The sequence below is a fragment of the Chiroxiphia lanceolata genome, chromosome 10, assembly GCF_009829145.1.
Source record: "Chiroxiphia lanceolata isolate bChiLan1 chromosome 10, bChiLan1.pri, whole genome shotgun sequence".
Classification (NCBI taxonomy): domain Eukaryota; kingdom Metazoa; phylum Chordata; class Aves; order Passeriformes; family Pipridae; genus Chiroxiphia; species Chiroxiphia lanceolata.
Window position 1 is genome coordinate 15889888 of NC_045646.1, and position 20295 is coordinate 15910182.

The 20295-nt window shown below is 35.3% G+C and overlaps 1 protein-coding gene across 1 annotated transcript in view; it reads left to right on the forward strand.

Moving 5' to 3' along the window:
* DNER (delta/notch like EGF repeat containing) overlaps positions 1–20295 on the forward strand; it is a 119190-nt gene that overhangs the window by 54867 nt on the left and 44028 nt on the right. Inside the window, exons 3-5 of the mRNA XM_032697369.1 lie at positions 2796–2890; positions 5292–5458; positions 19039–19184. Coding sequence (XP_032553260.1) covers positions 2796–2890; positions 5292–5458; positions 19039–19184 — 408 coding nt within the window. The remainder of the gene's footprint in view (positions 1–2795; positions 2891–5291; positions 5459–19038; positions 19185–20295) is intronic.

The window sequence follows — 20295 nt, forward strand, 5'->3', positions numbered from 1 at the left end:
ATTCTGTGTTTACTATCAACAATTTGATAATAATTTTAAACTCTAAGTAAGGTAGTCAAGAACAGCTCTTGAATGTATTCTCTGTTGACACAGGAGCTTATCTTTGTAATCACTTCCTCAACATTCTTCAGGCTCTGGCAGGTGTGTGAAGATTTTATTTTCTTTGGTGACTATTTTTTAAGTAGCTGCATCATCTGTGTTATAGATATAAGTCTGTTCCCCAAGGAACTTCCTTGCTGTCTTAGAGGTTCTGTACTACTGAATACTTCGGGGGAATTTTAGAAGAGTTTGATGTCATTGTAGGTAGATGTAATTTTTTTTAATTTTTTTTTTTTTTTAGGGGGAATGAAAATTACAGATTGGTTTCATCTTCTGAGTGTCCTTTATTATTGTGATGTATTTGTTGTCTTTGTCCCTATTCTTCAGTTGCTTAGTTTTGCAGAGAGCTCTGTTAAGACATGAAAGAGACATACTTAAGAATCTTTATACATATTTCTCACAGCTGTGCAAAAACTGCAATTTTTTTCTTAATTCAGGTGTCAAAACTGTCATTTTTGTCTCTATAGTATTTTCCTGAAATAGGACACTGCTGGGACCATTTCTTGTTCCTTATGAGAGCTGCTGCTTCTGCCTGTGTTTTTTTGTCTGATCCAAGTATCGGGGTTTTAATATATAAAAGAAATTAGAATCTTTGCTTTGTAAAATTCTGGTTTTAGTGTCCTACTGGTTTATATGATTATTTTATCAGATTCTTAGAGCTTGAAGTCCGGGCCAATTACAAACGGACTTCCTAGATAAAGACATCAAACATTACAAATCTCTTAATAGAAGAGTCAAAATCATTCATTTTGCCTTTCACTCTTCTGATTATCATTGCAATATTTCCTATGTGTGCTTTTCCTGCTGATTAATCCTAAATTCTGATGTGTTTGCAAGTTAAAGTTTTTTGCTCAGTGTTTTTTTTGTTTATTTTTCCGTTTTCTCAAGGTCAAATCTCAACTCTTATTATGCAGCCACTTTGTTCAGCTCTTGCTTCTATATTTTTATGTTTTCTTTTTTTTTAATTTGAGTTTCAAAGAGATCAATACCCTTTACAAACTTCTGGTATTAAACAGTAAGTTAAATGAAATGCATAAATTACAGTTTTCCCACTTGTGTTCCAAGGTAATAGGTGCATGAAATTGTAAAACTATAGAAATACTATAAAAGGAGTGTATTTTTAGATGTAGTATAAGACTGCAGAGAACAGAGATGCTGATTTCTTTTTTCCCTTTATTCTACTAGGAATATAGATTCTCAAAGAAAATGGAAGTTTAAATGGGGACATTTTTCCTGTTGGCACAGGAAGAGTGTTAACCATATTAACTTTGGATGCATCATGCCTTTAATGTTAGCTCCATAATTTTGACTCCTGAGATTTAAAAATTGTAATGGATATATAATTTTTTTTTTAAATTCACTTGAACAAATACAATAAAATTGCATCTCACTTTATTTTCATAAACTACCTGTGTTCATATTATATGTTCCAGGGAATTCAACAATGAATCATGTAATCTAGACATGGGGAAATCATTCACATCGAGAAATGTCAATACTGCGTGTTTGTCTTGCTTGAGTTGAAATAAGCTCTGAGTCTCCTAAAAAATTATTATTTGCATTGTATTCTGGACTTCTGTTGTTCCTGTTTTTACACGTGTTTCATAATCATGTTTAGAATGTGAATTTGAATTTTGTTTAAGGTTATAAATTGGATTCTGGCTTTTTCTTGGATGTAAAATTAGTTCATGGAAGGGTGTCAGGTTGCATTTTTGCCTTTTCAGCAAAGCTGATGTAAAAAGCTTGCACACATGTTCTCCATGACTGAAAATAAAACGTGGCAAACTCTTCCTAGAAATCTGAAGATTAAGCTGGTTTATTGGGTTTCTTTTTACAGTGTGATATTTCATAGCAAGCTGATGAAGATACTTGAAAACTAATCCTTTAAAACTACTGATGGTGTTAATTTAAGTAATAGACTCAATCGTGCCACATAAAATATTACTTATTTGAAATATATTTATCCTTGGAAACATTAATGATTTTCAAAATGTCTTTAGGAAATTACTACTTTTGAAGATCTGAATAATTGAGGAGTCTGTCTGTGATTGCTTTGTGATGTGTGACATCTTTCATGGTGTCTTGATTTAGTTAATGAAGTAACTGATTTTTATGCCTGGTAGGCATCACTAGATTTGGCAAACACATCCTTTCACTCTCAACTGTGATCATCATTTTTTTCCATCTGAAAGCACTGTTTGTCTGAGCAACTTTTACTTGCAAAGAATAGCAATGGGCAAGTGGGAGAGTGTTTTTTAAAGGAAACATGTTTTGAAAAAACATAGTATAATAGAAAGACAATATATTTGCTATTATAAATCCTCCAAGAACACATAAATTACTGATGAAATATTTCTTGGATGTGGAAAATGTTAGAGCTTTATTTATTATTTTAAAAGACCAGAAGCCTATTCATCTTTTTCTAAACATGTTCACTTTTAAAAGAAGATGCCTTTAGAAGTTCACACTTACATGCAGGATTTTTTTGTTAAAATAAAAACCTAAAAGGATGGTTATGTAAATTTTCAGAACGTTTGTTTGGCAGCATAAAGGTTTCGGTGAATGTTTTGGTCCTTCCTGAGGATTTTTAAAAGATGACTGCTGGGCTATTCATGTCATTTGTAAAAAAATTCTTTCATGTTTTCATTGGTCAGATTTTCTCATTTAGTGTTAAATAAAGCTATTTTTATTTTCAGATAACCCCAGATGTGGCTTGTGGAAATGCCAGTTCCAATAGCTCTGCTGGAGGCCGGCTTGTCTCCTTTGAAGTTCCACAGAATACGTCAATAAAGTAAGAATATTCATTCTATGTGACGAAATACAAAAATGCTTTTATTCTCCTTTGACTGGATATTTTAGACAACAGTTTTTCAGGCAGGCAGATCTGTCAGATGGCTAAAGGTCTGTGAGAGAACTGCTGACAGACTTCAGGCATCGAGTGGTGCCATCACAGCGCTTTGCTTGGCATAATTTTCCCCAAGTATTTAATGTTTTAGAAGATGTGAGTGTGTAAGCTGTCTCTGGGCTATCATAATGCAATAGAAATTAGGGCAGACGTGTTGAAGATGTCAGTTTGAAGAAGATATGACATTTCCTTTCTACTTCATGCAGTGAAAACTTTTTTACCCCCTTTAATCTCAAGATGAAGTTGCTGGTAGCAAATGTTATCGTTGACTATATAAATGCATGTATTTTGTGCATTTGTACTTGATTGCTGGGTTATTGCTTTGGGTGTCATCATCAGCTGTGAAATCTTTGTGTATGTCCTACAAACCACGTTTCTCAGAAATTTGAATTTATTCCGTTATTTGCTTTTCAAACTCTTGCTTTTTCCATCACATGCTTACTTTGTTACTTTTAATTAACAGAACCTGACTTCCTAGAAAGATCTGATTCTGTCAGCTGGGATGAGGCATTTTCGTATTGGAAATTTTATTTTAAATAAAAATCTGCCAACGTAGCTCTCTGGCTCACAGCTTTACTGCAATTTTAGACTTAGATTTTCCCAAAATAGCCTCCTTTTCTCATACTGTCATCTTATCTTTCAGGATCCCAGGTTTCTGTTAAAAAAGGCCATGCTCACAGGAAAAAACAAACCGATGCAAGCAGACAAGCTGCAGACAGTTTGGAGCAGTAACTGTTAAACGTGGGGGTGTCCCACCCTTCCCACGGCACTTTGAATTGTGCTCATTCATGAGCCTTAAGCCTAAGCCAGGAAGAGATCTGTGAGTGTGGATGCTCTGGCTGGCTGGAATCTGAAAGCAAACAAGTGGCTTTTCTTGGAATCAGGAAAAAGCTGGCATTTGTGGATTCTAAAGCTCTATTTAAAATGGAGAGACCCCATTTTAAAGGAGACTGCAGAGTACATAGTAATTTTTGATCATTTTTACGCTGTATATATTTAGTTGTGTTTTATATCTGGGTAGATTAGGACAGGTCAGTGAAACTATCTTTATTTCATCTTATTTCCTATGGTAAAGGCCCAAGTAACGTACCTGGTTCGATGGCTACCTATGAAAGGAAAATAATTTGAGTTTAATAAGTTTGTTTTGTTTTGTTTGTCAGGTGTGACCTAAACTGTGAAACTAGTTTCTATCCTGTTCTAAAATGAGATGGTCAGCAATGGACTTTTCTTAAAGAGGACCCAAAAATACTGTAAAAATTTTTCTTATGATGTCTAGTTGCAACATTTTTCAACTTGGGTCATGCATGATTACAAAATTTTGTTGTTTTGAAGTCAAATGAAGAATGACAATTTCCTTGTGTTTTGAGCAGGATTGAAATAATTTTATTACAGAGAATTATGGAACAGAACATCTCTAGGTATTTGGAAGTCTGTTTTCAGCAAGAGAGAGTTATCAGTTTTTAGCAGTTGGATGTAGTTGTGTTTGAATTTTTGAAGGATTGTTTAAACTCCTTTGGGATTCCTTCTGAGGAAATTAATGCCCAAATATTTGAGAACTTGCCAGAAACATGACAGGTTTTTGTTGTTTCTTTGTGGAGGGGAGTAGGAAAAAATATATCCTGAGAGGACAGAAAGAGTGGCATAGAGTACAGCGCTTCCTAATGGAGCCAACAGTGTATATGCACTAGTAAACCCTATATCCAATCTGTCAGTATTCAGGAAGACATCATGGACTCAGTGACCTTGGGAGCATTGCATGACTCATTTGATTTAAAAGAATAAACTGTCCCGAATCTTTGATCCGGTGTGTCAGACAAATGGGGATTTCTACAAGGATCTGTCTCCCTGTATTGAGTGAACATTGAATGTTCTTCAGTAAACAAGAGCCCTGGATGTACTTCAGCTGCAGAAAATGATGGCATTGTAGATGTAGAATGGAAGTACTACTCAAAAAGGCATAAATACAAAGACTGAATAAGGATCCTTAACTATTATGTGATATTTATGTAAAACTCTTCTTGGGCTGTAAGATGGTGACCTTCAAGTATTGGAAATTGGAACTCTGTATGATTTAATCTGCTATTACATATACTATTATGCAAATCTTACAGTTGAAGCATTTTTTAATTTTGTGGACATGCTAAAAATCTTCAGGACCTTTCCTGATTCCATGCTTGCTAAATTTAAGTTTTTCTTCTTTATTGGTAAGCTTTTGTTCTACAGTGATGTATTTCCTAATAACACAAATTTCCCTCAGTGTAAATATTCTCATTATTTCTTTTCTCAGAATAAGGCAAGATGCTACTGCTTCTCTCATTCTGCTATGGAAAGTCACAAGCACTGGTTTTAAACAGTGTTCACTCATTGATGGCAGAAGTGTCACTCTTCTCCAGGCACTGGGTGGACTTGTTCTTTCTGAAGAAATGCTTGCACTGGGAAACAACTACTTTATTGGTGAGTAATATGCTTTCTGTTCATCACCTCTCGGGGACAGCCAATGGTTTACACAGCATTTAGAGGAACAAGAGTAATTCCTTTAATTTAAGTGCTGCTGAAAGATCCGGATGGGATATTGGGACCATGATCTAGACATGGATTCATTCAAACCAGACAAGAGGTACACTGAATTTGTACACAGGTGGCACCATTCAGTTTAAAATGTAGATGGTCATTTTTGCTTGATACCTTTAGATGATGCAAGATATTTTATGTGTTCTATTTTAATAACTGTAAAGCTTTTGGTAAATGCTACAGTATATAACTGTCTGCATGAGGTGTTCCTTTGTCAGGTACTGGGTCATGAGGTACTTTGTGAAGAAGCTTAAGCCTGTACACAGTAAAATTGAAAAAATATAGTAGAAGATCAGATTTCCTATTATATTTTAACAATGTTTAATTGCACTACTTTTTTATTTTCTAGTTTTGTCTCTGTGAATATGAAACCTTAGAAATATACTATTTGTTTCCTTGGGCAATTAAATGTTAAGCATCTTTGTGGAAGGAGTGTAATGAAAATAGGCTGATATGTTATTTTTAAGTGTATGGGAAATAATACTGGTTTAATGCAATATTTATGCATAGATGCAATAGACTTAATTAAATTGAGATTTCTGGGCAGATGTTTTATTATACCAATGACATGAAACCAAAGTCATTGTAATAACAGCATTTATTATTATCTGCTTGAAATGCTGTATATCTTATAATGAACTATAAACTGCCACAATTGCTATTCAATAACTTATCATGCTAATAAATGTAAAATTAAAAACATTCTGCTGCAGAAATATTGGGACAAAATCCAAGTGTGTAGCTAATATAGAAAATTCCAAATGCAGCTATAGTGCCTTGTTCTCTCCTTTTTGAGCTATCACTTAGCAAAGATACCGCTGAAACATTGTTAGTATAATAATTTGATTACTGTCAGCAGCAGTTTCTTTCAGTGTTGTTTATTTTCTTCAAACTATTTTCCAGTTTCGGGGTTTTTCTATTATTCCAAGATGCTTAGTTTTAACCTTTTTGTTTTCCTTTTAATCTAATTTTGCGTTTAATTTGTCAGGGAAAAAGTTATCCTCATGTGTCTTCCTCAGGAATAAATTTTTGCATTTGCCTTATGGTAGCTAATGTATGATAAAAGCATCCTGAAGACAGGATAATTTGTAGCTTTTATACACTCGTGAAAGTGCCCAAAGGCACATCTTGGATTATAAGCTCCCAAACAGAGGGCCTAAGTTGCTCTGTGAAGGTTCCACTTGACTTTATACATAGTACAGCACAGGCTATTAATTCAGTTGACTAAAACGTATGTTCTGTTGTTCTTTCATAGTTTGTCTTGTCCTATTTGTCTCTGTAGCTGCCTTTCTGTCACTGGGATTCTTACTTTAAATTTTTTATTCTGTGTTGGGTAACACGAGGTGAAAAATGTACCTTTTCCTTGATGAATACAAAATGGGGCTTAGTTCATAAAAAATAGATTATTTAATGCAGTGCAAGTTTTCTGATACCTCTTATTTTACTTCCATGTGGCTTTTGAGATTTTCTTTGGTCTTTCTTTTTAATTTTCTGATAGTGAAATTCTTTGTAGAATTTTCCAGTTACTGTAGTGTAATTTGATTTATGTAAAGAACATGAATCATAAATGCATTTGCATGAAGCAGCAGGGAGGCTCCAGTAGTACAGTGAGATGTTCATGAATAGGAGTGTCTGAGTGCTTAGTCAAGATGAGTGAGGTTATAGTGCATTTGAATTTTTATAAATCCTATTTATTTTAGCAAATGGTTGGATTAGCTGTAGTGCTTTTGATAGAAAATGAATATGAAACATTCCTTCTACATATCTTTCAGTCCTGAGGGGTTCCAACTCTGTGCTATCAAATAATCAAGTAATGAGGTAACTCAACTGTTTTCCAGAGTAAATTATTTTATGTGGTCTTAACTTACTTATAGCTTTTCCCAGAATTATTTCTTTTATTAAAACAGCTGAGCAAAGAAAGGGTGAAATATTAAAGCGATAAAGACACTGAAACATGAATTTGTTAGTTTAAGAAAGAAAAAACAAAATAACCTCCGAATTTCCTTCTCAATTATATGGAAATATTCTGCTTACTTTCCATCATCAGTTTTTGTACAATGAAGTGTCTTGAGTGTAAAACTTAAAAGTAACTCAGTTATTTGTTGTGAAAAATGCTGAATGTTGTCTTAACTGAAATCTGCAATTCTGCCAAGGCTTATAGAAAAATAATTTAATCTTTACTTCAGATATGATCCAGATGTATGGAAGTGGTCTGTGAAGTTGACATGACTCACAAGTCTTTAGATTTCAGTCATTTAGTTTTCAATAAGATCACATGAATATATTTTTTCTGATAGACAACTTTTCATATTTTCTTGATATGCATGACAAGCTTATACAAAGGTACAATAAATTAAACTGGGTTATTATATATAAAAAAGCAATAATATTGCATGTGCTTTTATTGATGCTCTTTAAGATAGAACAATAGGAGGCCACAAGATACTGTAGGATGCTGTAAACATAGAGTCACACAGTAAGACTGTGGACCATGACCGTTAATATATTTACGTTTTATATTTTCTCCCTCCTTCCCCCAGTTTTTCTGTTTATTCAAATGAGTTTTTAAAGGTTTCTTGTCTTAATTTGTGAGTTCTGTACAATGGCATTTGTTGTTTTCTTTTAAAAAATTTCTAATGAGAACTGTAAAAGAAAAATGGGGGAGGTCTGAGAGATGTTTTTTCCATTTGATTTTTTTTTTTTTTTTGGTTGTATGTGTCTCTTTGATCTACATCTTGAGTCACTTTTGAGTCACTTCTCACTGTATTGCCTCCAAGGTTTTTTTACTCAGCAAGGTACTTTAATTACCTCTTGCAAATCTTTCTGAATAAGTTATTTACACCAAAGAGAAAACATTTAGGGAAATATTATTTGTTTTGTGTTACCTTGTGATGACACAAGTTTAAAGTTGTTTAGACAAGATTGAAAAGACACAGAAGTCAGCAGTAATGTGCTGATTTGCTGATCATGTGGTTCGGGGAACAGTGTTAGAGGTTGGGAAGAATTCTGTTCTGACATCTAAAAATAGACACCTCCAGCACAGTGCTGCTCCCCCCAGAGACAGGACCTGCACTGTATGAGAATGAAGGGAGAAAGTGGAGCACAACTAAAGGAAAAGAAGCGGCCTGTATTCTGTAATGGGATTTATAAAATGGCTGCTGCATCTGCAAACAGTCTTTTGAAGTGCAAGAAAAGAATTATAGTGCTGTGATTATGCAGCATGATTATGTTGTTAAATTACAGCATTTACCCTGTTCAAATAAGCCCCAGTAGATGGCAAAGAGTACTAACTTGAAGACTGGCTTTTACCTTCTGTAACACATTCTTTCCATGCTTTGCTCAGAGTATTTTTAAAGATTTTTTTGTAAGGTTTGATACTATGTGTCAGTCTTCTAAAAAAAATTAATAACATTTTATTAGGAAGTGTACTTATTAGCCAATGGGAAAAAAAAGACCAATATGGCTCATGGTCTAAGTGAAAACACCCCTGAAAGTATTGACTCACTCAGTAGTTTAGGTGGATTAGGAGCACGATGAAGCACACTCCATAACCCAAGGTGGATTTTAATGCCAGGTTACTGCCAGACAAAGGTAATCACTAGGTGGTTGGTCCATGGTACAAGCCAGGTGAACTATTCATCCCTGCTCATGGTTTGCAACAGAAAAGTTTCATATGATGCCAAGAGAATTTCTAAGTTTTGTGCCCCAAGGCAGGATTTAAAAAAAGAAAAGGAACATTTAACTGAGGGTTTTTTTCTGAATAGGAAATGTTTTTGATATTTATACAGAAAAATATCACTTCTGTGGAGCACTATGGATGAGTATCAAGATTTGCCAAAGAGATAGTTAGAAAGTGAAGCAGGAGGGAATGAATGATATCTTTAAATAAGGGACTGCAATTAAGGGTTCAACATCTAAAACATTAATTTATGGAAGGTTTTTTACATCAGTAGAGCTATAGATTCATACTATTTGTCCCAATGTTCTTTGAAGTTAATGAGTGATTCCCGCATTAACTATTTATCATATTTACAAAACGTCTCACTGGTATTTGTTTTAATTCAGGATCTTCATATATTGATGCTAGCAATAATGGTACTAGAACATTTGAAAATGAGTTAACTGCAAAACTTTACCTTGTTAGAGTCACACACCTATTCTTCATTGCACTATATTTTGAGAAATTGAAATCAGATGAAATACATTTTACGAGTCTGAAAAAATGAGATAAGAGTTCCCCGATGCAGCATCAGTTTGGGCAGAAGTCTTTCAGACTGAAGTTCTCGTGAACACTAACATGTTACAGCACAGGATCTCTGTGGTGAGTTGAAAGTGCTGCTTGTTATATGTTTTGGGGAGAATCTTAATCCATTCAGCACTGTGCACTTCTCGCTTTCAGGGAATAATATACTGGATTTTGGAACATGGATATATTTTTCTACAGAAGCTTGTTGCAAGCACATAAGATTTACTAAGTTGATTAAATATTAACTCTCTTGAAAAAATAGTGCACTAACATTTTTCTTTAAAAAATAAAAAAGGCCTTCCTGAGGGGCTTTGAAGGACATTTTCAGGCTGTATGGCTACTCCCTCATAAATCCTCTATGACTTTTTGCATGCATCTCTTTTATCTGGGCGTCCAATCACATTCTGATTGAAAACTGGAACATTAACTTTGAGAACACAAATACTGAAAAAACCAAAACCAACATAAAAAAAAATATTTTAATGCTTTTATTGTAACACTTGCATTTTAGTTGTTTTGCAGTGATTGTAGACCATCTGTTTCTTTTACGAGTCAGTTATTTTATCCTGGTATTAAATTAATATACCTGTTTACTCAGGCAACAGTTCTGTGCTTCAGGTGTATCTAAAGATACACCTGTGGCTGAGAGACTTCCAGTCAGTCTGTTCTAATTTCACACACTTTCCAGTCTACTTGGAAAACTGGTATAGATACACCTGTGTGGCTGCACAGATAGCAGGTTATATTTAACAGTCCAGTTAACAGCTCATAAACAAAACCACCATAGCTTCTTTTTTCCCCCAGTGAATTTGGAGATTGAGAAATAATTCATAGAACCATAGAATATCCTGAGTTGGAAGGGACCTACCAGGGTCAATGATCAAAGTCCAACTCCTGGCCCTGCACAGGACCAAGAGTCACACCTTGAGCCAGAGAGCATCATCCAAACACTTCTTGAACTCTGTTGGGCTCCGTGCTGTGACCACTTCCCTGGGGAGCCTGTTCCAGCGCCCAACCACCCTCTGCGGGAAGAACCTATTCCTAATTTCCAACCCAAACCTCCCCTGACACAACTTCAAACCATTTTCCTTTTCATACCAGTACAAAATTACATACTATATGATTATTACTTAGTTTTAAGAAGTGTTTATTTGGGGGGTTTGGGCATAGTGTAGAGTGTGAAGCTGGCAGTGCCGACTGTATGCATGCAACCTGTTTCCTTTCTTTCTCCCAACAAGATTAAAAAATGAAATTCTGTTTTCAGGTCTTTATCATGTCTGTTAAAGTATTATTTCTGTTGAATAAAACCTGCTTCTCATCAGCTTTCATGATAAAATGTTGGAAAAATTGCTTTTCTGCCTTGGTCTGCCCACTGCTGAAGCTCTTTCAGAAAAACAGTAAAACAAACAGTTGGGTGTTATAATTTTGCCTTCATTTCCCATAGGTAACATGTTAAAAAGTTTATATATCTATAAATGTAAAAAAATGCTTGTACACAGCTTGAAACTCCTTGCTTTCTGACTTTGTGCTATATTTAGCTCTTCCATGATGCTGCTTAAAAAGTGACTTCCATGAGATATTGCTTCATTAGCTGTTCAGCTTATTGTCTGCTTATAAAATGAGATGAAGACATTTATAAGCAAGATTTCTATTTCTCAGATAAGACCTTGTAGATAATAAGGCAGAAGGTTTAACATTTATATGAAATAATATTTTTATCCAAATAGAAAATAAATCCTCCAGCACAGTCTTTTAATTATAATGGTTATTTTCATCACAGCAAATGAAACATGATGTAGACCAGGTATATAATCTGTTTTTATCCAATATGCCCACCATTTTAGATCAATACAACATAACTAGCTGCTTTAAACTATACTTATCAAGTATTTCAGAAGTATTTCCTTAAATGAAATTGGTAGCTGTACAAATTAATTTAAAAATGGATACTCTAACATCTTTCTGGTGAAATGAATACTGATGCCATTCAAATGCCAGCACCTATAAGGCAGTTTGCTTGAATTCCACAAAACTTTTTAAAGCTTTGCTTAAAAAGGAAAAGTAATGCTTGGCTTCTCAAACACAAGCGATCTGTTGCTTTTTAAGTGTGTGAACAATATGGTTCTATGTCAGAAAGTATAATATTTTCCTGTCCAAAATGCTGTTCTGCCTTTCTAGTGCAATGAAGTATTTTCTTTCCTATCTCTGCCCTGAGAATTTATTTACTTTTTTGATCCTCTTTGGTTATTTAATGAATCTCCTTTAAAGGCCTCATCATGCATTAACAAGTGGTCACCACTAGTATGACTGCAGTGATATTGAATAGACAAAATGAAACAGTGCAAAAATATTACGCAAAAAATAAATAATCTAGAGCTATATTTTGAAACAAGTCAGTCTTTTCTAGCTCTTTTTATCTGGATGTAGAAATTCAGATTAGGAGGCAAGTTGTAAATGGGGCTTTGGGATGTTGTGTTTTGTGTTGTTACCTACCTTTAAAACACACATGCATTTCCATCAAAAGAAAGCAGTTTACTGTGTCTTGAAATTGTTTTCACTTAAACAAAAGATTAAATAGGACAATTTTATTTCATAATAGGAGATGTGTGAACTGAATTCAGTGAGAGCCACGTAATCAAGTTACTCCAGCTTTAACAAGTGGCTCTGTGTCAGCAGAGCATCTGTGTGAGCTCCCAGCCCATGGCATATGTGCAGTCATTTGACTTAACCCTCTTTCACTGTGGACTAAATTAAATCTCACTGCCCTGCACATGCCATGGTTGGAGTGTTCTGGCAGTTCTGCTGCTCTGCCCATGTGCAGGAACGTCCGTGTCCGTGACCCTTTTGTGCAAGTCAGCCTTGGGCCTTTGGTGACAACTCCTCCAGCTTGTGGGGTTCTCATTTTTAAGTGTGTAGTTTACCTGGAATGGCCCTATTGTCTGCAGTATTCAGCACTGTGCTCAGCTGAACATTTCCCTGGGGTTCTGGGCATAAGAACTAACCTTGCAGAAAATGGCCTTTTGGTAAACAATAGCAGCAGCAGCAGAACAGTGAACAGCAAAAAGAGTGCAATGAAGTGTTAATTTCAATGATTTTTTAAAAAAGATGGCCTTATAAAGCAAAAAATGAAGTGTTCAGTTGAAATCCAAACCATTCTGAAGAATGCTGTAGGCCTCTATAAGAAAGGGTATAAAGAAGTGGTGTCTATAAATACGATGAAATAAATACCCTGTCCTTCATGGTCAAGTTGCATGTACCTCATCCCATATATAAGTAGATGTAAACATTAGACTATTTACACTGTATTATCTTTTAAACTAGCATTTAAATAATTTTTACTCTTTAGAGTAATCTTTAATTGGGAAAGTATCAAAATTAATTTTTATTCACTGCTACTTCTAGCAAGTAACAGTGGGAAATTATTTTTCTAGTCTGAAGGTTCATCTGCTCACATTTGTAAAGCTTGGTGAAAGGTATTTGCCTTTTGTTTGTTTATTTAATTTTAAGATTTCTCATTCTTCGAGTATGACTTTTGTGGCCAGTCATGATATTTATGTTCAGTTGATCCCATGGTTGTTTGCACTGTGGGATCTTGGACAGATTGCTTAACCTGACCTGTGAAATAAGGACACCAGTGCACAATTGGTGCATTATGCAGTGTACCAATGTGAGGACAATGAGGGGTGCATTTTAATAATGCTTGTAAAATACTTTGAGATCTTCAGCTAGTAGTGTAACATACTGTAAAGTGTATTTAAAAGTAGGGCGGCCACTCATAAAGCCTCTAAGTTGAGGTCACTGTAGATATATCTAAGTGAAACCTCTAAGTCACTATAGATATACCCCTGCCAACCTTGTCATCCCATCTTCCACAGCTCCCTTTAGTGCAGGCCCAGCTACGTCATTTGTATTCCACCACATTCAACTGCTTTTATGAGGTGTGATATCAGAGATTCTGGTGGTCTACATTTATGCCCAAACTAGTTCACTACCAGCTTGACAACATTGTTGAAATGCTGACAAATAAGCATACAATGGGAAATTGTGATACAGGAAATCTTTTAGAAGACTAGTCTTGTCACCCTTTTTTGGGCTTTCCACCAGCATTTTGGACTGTAAGCAGAGTCCTTGAGGCTGTGGCAGAAAGTCACACTCTAAACTGTCACCTCTCCTTCATAAGCAGTATGAAAGTGGTTTTGTAAATGTAAGTGTGCTCCTGTTAGCTAACTATTTCATAGTTCCGTTGTGGGTTTTGGTCCAGCAAAGCTGTTAAGTTGGGTAATTGTTTAAGTAACAATGAAATTCAGAAATTGCTATTTGTTATAGAGGAAATGTAATGGAACGTGTGCTTGTTGATTTTTCTATACTGAGTGAATTCAATTGGTTTGCTCAGTTCATAAATATATTTAAACTACCAGTCCTGCAAAAATGAGCTCCATCTTGAAAGTCCAACTGTGTGCTGTTTCTTCCCAACATTTTGGTAATAATTTTCTGACACCAAAATTTTGCTTTCTATTACACCAGTGTAACACTATCATTGTCAATCTGCCTCTGGTAGAATTGCAGTAATGTTACTGAGAATGTAACTTCACCAGCAACTTGCTTACCTTCAAGTGATTGTGCCCGAGAAGAAAGTATATGTTTGATTTTAGGAGCCCAGGCTGAGTTTTCAATGTTGATAGCAAAGGAAGAAAGTGTATCTATTTTTAAACTGATTACTGTAACTATGGTATCAATTTGGAGAAGAAAAAAAATGCTATAGAAAGGTTTTCAGTCACTTAACAACAACCGGAAAAAATTCTTTAAATTGCTGTTTCATGTGAACTTTTGAAAAATAAAATAGTTGAAACAGGTCTTGAACTGATTCTCACTAAAATATATATAGACTTTTAGAAGCAGTATCTCCGATAAAACACAGTAAGCATGCTGATCTATGTAGAATTTGGGAGAGTTGTACCACCTATAAATAGTACTATTTGTGGACAAAATAGCAATCTTGTTATTGCAGCTGTATTTTTGTATCCCCAGATGCTGTGTTGCCTAGCAGCATCATTAGAGAATGATCTCAGATGTTCGGTGTGGTGCTGATGGAACTGAAGTACTGCATCAAAAATCGAGAATGGCATTGATTACCTGTTTCTCATTTCTTGTTTTCTGCTTATGTATGATAACCATCCTGAGCAGACAAGGAAGGGATTCCTGACCCGTTTTCCAAATTCTATAGAACAGTATTTGTGTCAGGGCTTTGAGAGTATTGATAAGCCTTAATGACCCTGAGTTTTAAGGTCATGGAAAAGGTGATAACTGTTTGTCCATTTGTAACTCAAAAGCAGGTCTCTACTACTTCAACTTGTAAAGGTAAATTTTCAGAATCAACTGCATTTGAATATATCTCAGTTTCCCATTTTCCAAACAATGACTGTACTGTGCACCTTAGTCTTTGTTTTCCTACCCATTTTGGCTTACCAATGCCCTTGGTGCCAGGGCTGTATCCTGTATAGGGAAGCTGTAGGCACCTGGTGTCTTTGAGAACTTCACTGCTTTGCAAAATGTTGAAGTTGGCTACTGACCCCAAAAGCTTTTGGTGTGGGAAGTTGTTGAGAGAGAAAAAGAGAACAGATGGAAACTGATAGACGTCCCACTGCTGTCTCATTTCCTTAGGAAACCAGGCTAAAAATAAGTTGAAAACTTGAGGACTGATACTTCATTGTGAGTGAGTGCCCAATCCCCTTGGCAGTCATTCTCACTCATCCAAGAAACCTCTAGGTGGACTGAAAGACCTATATTTTTGTGAACTGGAACTTTAATGTAGGGAACTAAAATGATAATCTATTATTTCAGCCGCAGGTGAGTATCTGTTGGAATACATGTTTTCACTGTGTAGAATACAGAGAAATACATTTGAGCCAATAGCAAAAGGCAAGTGTTTGTGTGTGTGACTGTTTGGTACACACCAAGAGTTAGTTAAGCATTTGTAGTGAAGTGTTATGCCTTTCATTACTATTATGTACAATAAGATAATGATCTTAATTGGTGGTCTGCTAGCTTCAGTCTTCCTTAGTTTGGCTGTCCAGTATGGACCAGCTTGCTGACCTCAGTCTGCTGTGCTTAGAAGGAAGACGTTGTTGAGAAATGCGGCTTGTGAAGAAGCAAATCAATTTGTGTAGTTTAGAAAGTGCAAGTAGTGGCAATCTGAACAGTATGATATGACCTTGCTGAAAGCACCTGGACATAATGATGACACCCGTCGTCTTTGGTTTTGACTTTATTCCTTATTTTTCATTCTTAACTTTCTTGATGTGAGTGAAACAGAGCATATGTATTTGGTGCTCCTAGACATAAGTAGGTGAAACTACCAGGGAGGGATGAACTGTAGTGTATTTTACCACACATACTGCCAGTGAAATCGTGCAGGCATTTCTCAGACTATCAAATGTGTGTGCACAAAGCCTGCAAACGCCTCCTCTGCAATCTAAATGACTATTCATGTCACATTATGATTTATTAGACTTTAGAATTGTTTCCCTAACATTACTGTAAATAGCTCAACCCTGAATTCTGCAACTGAAAATGCTTCGATGTCATTATGTTTTAACTGGCTTTGGAAAACCAGCAAGGTTGAACTGAACAAAATTACTTTTTGATATAAACTGCTGTAATGTTTTTCTCCAGACCTTAGATGAAGGTAGCTGTAAATATGCCTCTGAAATTATTCTCCTACCTAGAAGTTAAAAATAGAACTTAAAACTCACTCTAGTTCAGTTGCTGTTATGGGAATTCGGGAAGGAATTAATTGAAGTGCTTTGACCTGAGTTAAGCAGGGAATTATATTTAGGTAGTCAGACAAGCTTCTCTTAGCCTTAAAATCTAGAGATCTCCGAAAGTTGTATGCAACTTCTGTAGAGTGAAAATAAATATCCGTGGTTGTATTTTTCTAGTATTTGGAAATCAGGTGAAATAATTGGAAATTACAGGAAAATATGTGGCGTTCCAGTGAGAATAATGATTTTTTCAGTGACTTGCCGAAGGGCTTTTGATACCAAAATAGTAACAGGATTCAAAGTACAAAGAAGGTTGATTTAAAATTTCTTTAGGGAACTGTCCTGAAGAATATGTAACAATCTGCTTCAGACAAGCAAATGTGAACCCAAAGACATTTCCTAAATACCACATTCTTCCAAGCATTCATGTATAATTGCAGGACTGCCAGTGACAATAGCATTCAGTTGTTAAAGAAAATAATTCTGGCTGCATCTTTGAACAGATGGGTAAAAATAGGGTATGTATTGAGGCCAGAATAAATTGGCTAGCTCTGGAGAGGTCATCAGATTACAATAATCTTCACTAGCAAAAACAGACCATTAGACATTTGGAACCATACCCAAAACATCTTTTTTTTTTTTTTTTTTTTTTTAATCTGATCCCTTAAAATATTTAGCTAACTTGTAAAGGCTACACTCAGGCTGGTGATGTCTATGTTGGACATGAGATTTTCCTCTTTGAAGACAGGGTTTAGGGATAATAGGCAACTAATTGTTGAAAGAAGGCAGCATTTCAAGAAGTGAAATCTAAAAATGAAGGACAAAGAATGGAAGTCTTCCATATGATTTTCTATGGAATTTGTAGAATTAGTCATGCTTGACACTTCCGTATGCAGAATGTAAGTAATGCTTAGCAGCTGTTCTGAAGGAAAATTCACTTGATGTTCTAAGTGTTCCACAAAACTTTTGTTTATTCCTGTTCATAATAAATGTTTTGTTGTACTATTTTTTTTTTTTTTTTGCTTGACTAAATGTTGTGCTATTTCCAGTCTATAATGCAAGAAGCTAGACTGCATCATTGAAGCTCCTTAGAGGTTTAGGCTGTAAGTGGATTTTAGAATCTAAAGTGGAAAATGTTAGAAAAAAAATTCTATGCCATACACTTCTTGCATCTATTTACTGTGATTCTTTTTAAAAATAAGAATATTTAAAAAAAATAAATCAATTTTTTGCTTAAATTCTCTCTGTAATAATTTCTAAAGAAAAGAATAATGCTGCAATGGTTCTGTGTCTGTAAGGTTCCATACTGGTACTACACTCGAATACCCTTTGGAGTCTATCTACACTAAGGATAGTGGAGCCAAATTTGACAATTTATGGAAGGATCTTTGGTGGATTTTTTATGCATGTATTCTGCATACAGTATATACACTGTACCAAACTCACACATTTTATATCAGTGCACATTTATTCTGCCACAAGCTCCCCAAACAAAACAGCCACACATGGAAGGGCTGTAACCCAGGAGTTTAATCCCTCTGCTGAAACAATGCAGTTCGAGCACAAGTAAAGGAGAGGAGCAGAGTCTATATGTTTTGAAAGGAACTCTGACTTAATTGTGTATGTCATGGGCTCTGTATGTGCCATATTTTATTTTTCCTGCCGTCCTTTATTTTATTTTCCAGATATCTCTGTTAGAAATGTGGGTGATAGTGATGTTGTTAAGCTCCAGCGTGTTTTAATAGCTTCCAACCAACAAAGTTTATAATTCCATGCAATTACAGGTGCTAACCAGAGATTTATGAATTTCCCTCTTCCTTGTCAAATGTTCCCATTTTCATGTAGTGTTCATCTCTACCTGCTATATCACCTTATAGAGAAATCAGATCAGACATTCAATAATACTTGCATTCAATAATACACAAAGAAGTGCTGTCAAGTTGTGTATGTATATTTTTGCAAACTTCATAAAAAATAGAGACAAAGGGATTCTGCATCTTTAACCAGTGTAATGAATCTGTGTGCTTTTAGCTCTGAAGTAACTTTTGTGAATTCATTTAAACACATTCCTCCGCAAAATTTGATTTTGATGTTCCTTGTAGTTAGAAAACTTAAAAATATATTTTTTTACATATCAAAAAGATAGCAGGCATAAGCATTTGATTATTTGAGACCTCAAAAATGATTGCAGATCACAGCTCTGGAAGTAGATCTGTTTCACCATCCTGCCTTTCTTTTATTAATCAATATAATGAGCGTTTGTCTCCAAACTGTGTTCTTGTTTGTATTTACACGCATTGAATTCAAATAGGTGTGTATTAAGTGGGAGCAGTGCTGTTCTTGGTTGACAGTTTATTTCAAATCAGTTTTATCTGCTTGTCTAGCTGTAGGGCATTAATATGTACCAGAGTATTTTGTCACATAGTAAGAATATTTTCTTTTTTTTTTTTTTAAAGGATTTTTGAACGATTCAGTTACCAAGTGCATTGTGGCTCTACGCTTGACCGTGGTAGTGAAAGTCAGTACCTGCCTGCCTGTGGGAAGCCATTCAGAGAACTTGCAGTGCTCGGGGAAAGGAAAATGTATCACCAAACCAGATGAGGTAAGGGGAACTTACCGAGACCTTCCTGCAGTGTGGCAACTCCACGATACTATAAACAGTCCTCTGAGTGTGTGCATACCTTGCTGCTGTGTCACAGCCTTCTAAAGCTCACAGGTGTTACTAGATAACCATATATTTATTGCCTATACCTAGAAATGAAGGACTTGAAGTAAGAGAATAACAGATATGAGATGCAAAGTTTCTTACCCTTCCTGGCAGTAAAACCAATTATTCTGATCAGGTATAAGGTAATTTGTACTGCATCCTGCCACTACCTAAGAATGTTTCTTTATGAGAAAAGGCCCAATGTGGTGGACACTTGGGATCTCCAATCTCCAGACCTATGTGTTCCAGTTTAAGTCTTCAACCTTGTTTTGGTCTTAGGTGTGATTTAATTTAGTGCTTATCTCTACACATCTTACTAACTGGTCGCTCAGAATACACTGGTCAGTGCAATGGAATTATCTGAGCATAATTATGAGAAGAAACAGAACTGAATAATTTGGTATTGCTTGGGAGTTTTCCTGTACATCTTTCTCTTTTACATAATACTACATTGAGAGATTACAATGCCAATTCCACTGGCCACTGTGGATTTTCATGTGGTCAAGTAATATGAGAAAATAAGAACCAAATCTGTTAAATTTGCATTCTGTGTTTTGCTTTTACAAAACCAGACTGGCCTTCTGTGACTTAGATCCCGTATACTCTGTTACCTTCTATACGTTATTTTCTTTTTCATGGATTAAAAGTCATTTACAGCACAAATATGCGCAATTAATCTTTGGTTTTATTAATATTCATTTGGGAGATAAAAGCAATAGTAACTGTTGAGTAAATATTAACAGCTGTGAGCCTGCTCTGAGCACAGAAAATTTGGCATATTTAGTGAATTCACTTTTAGTTCATCTGCTGCCATTTTCTGGTTTAAATTCTCAATAAGCATGTTTGATAGAAAAAGGGTGTTTTGAATTGTAACAACAATAATTAAATTGCTACAGTAATCTATATATACAAGGCAGTGCTAACATCTGGAATAATTGTCTGCTTTATTTCTCAAAAATGAATTTTATAAAATGCTGGAGGTAATGTGTGAACATAATTATTGCAA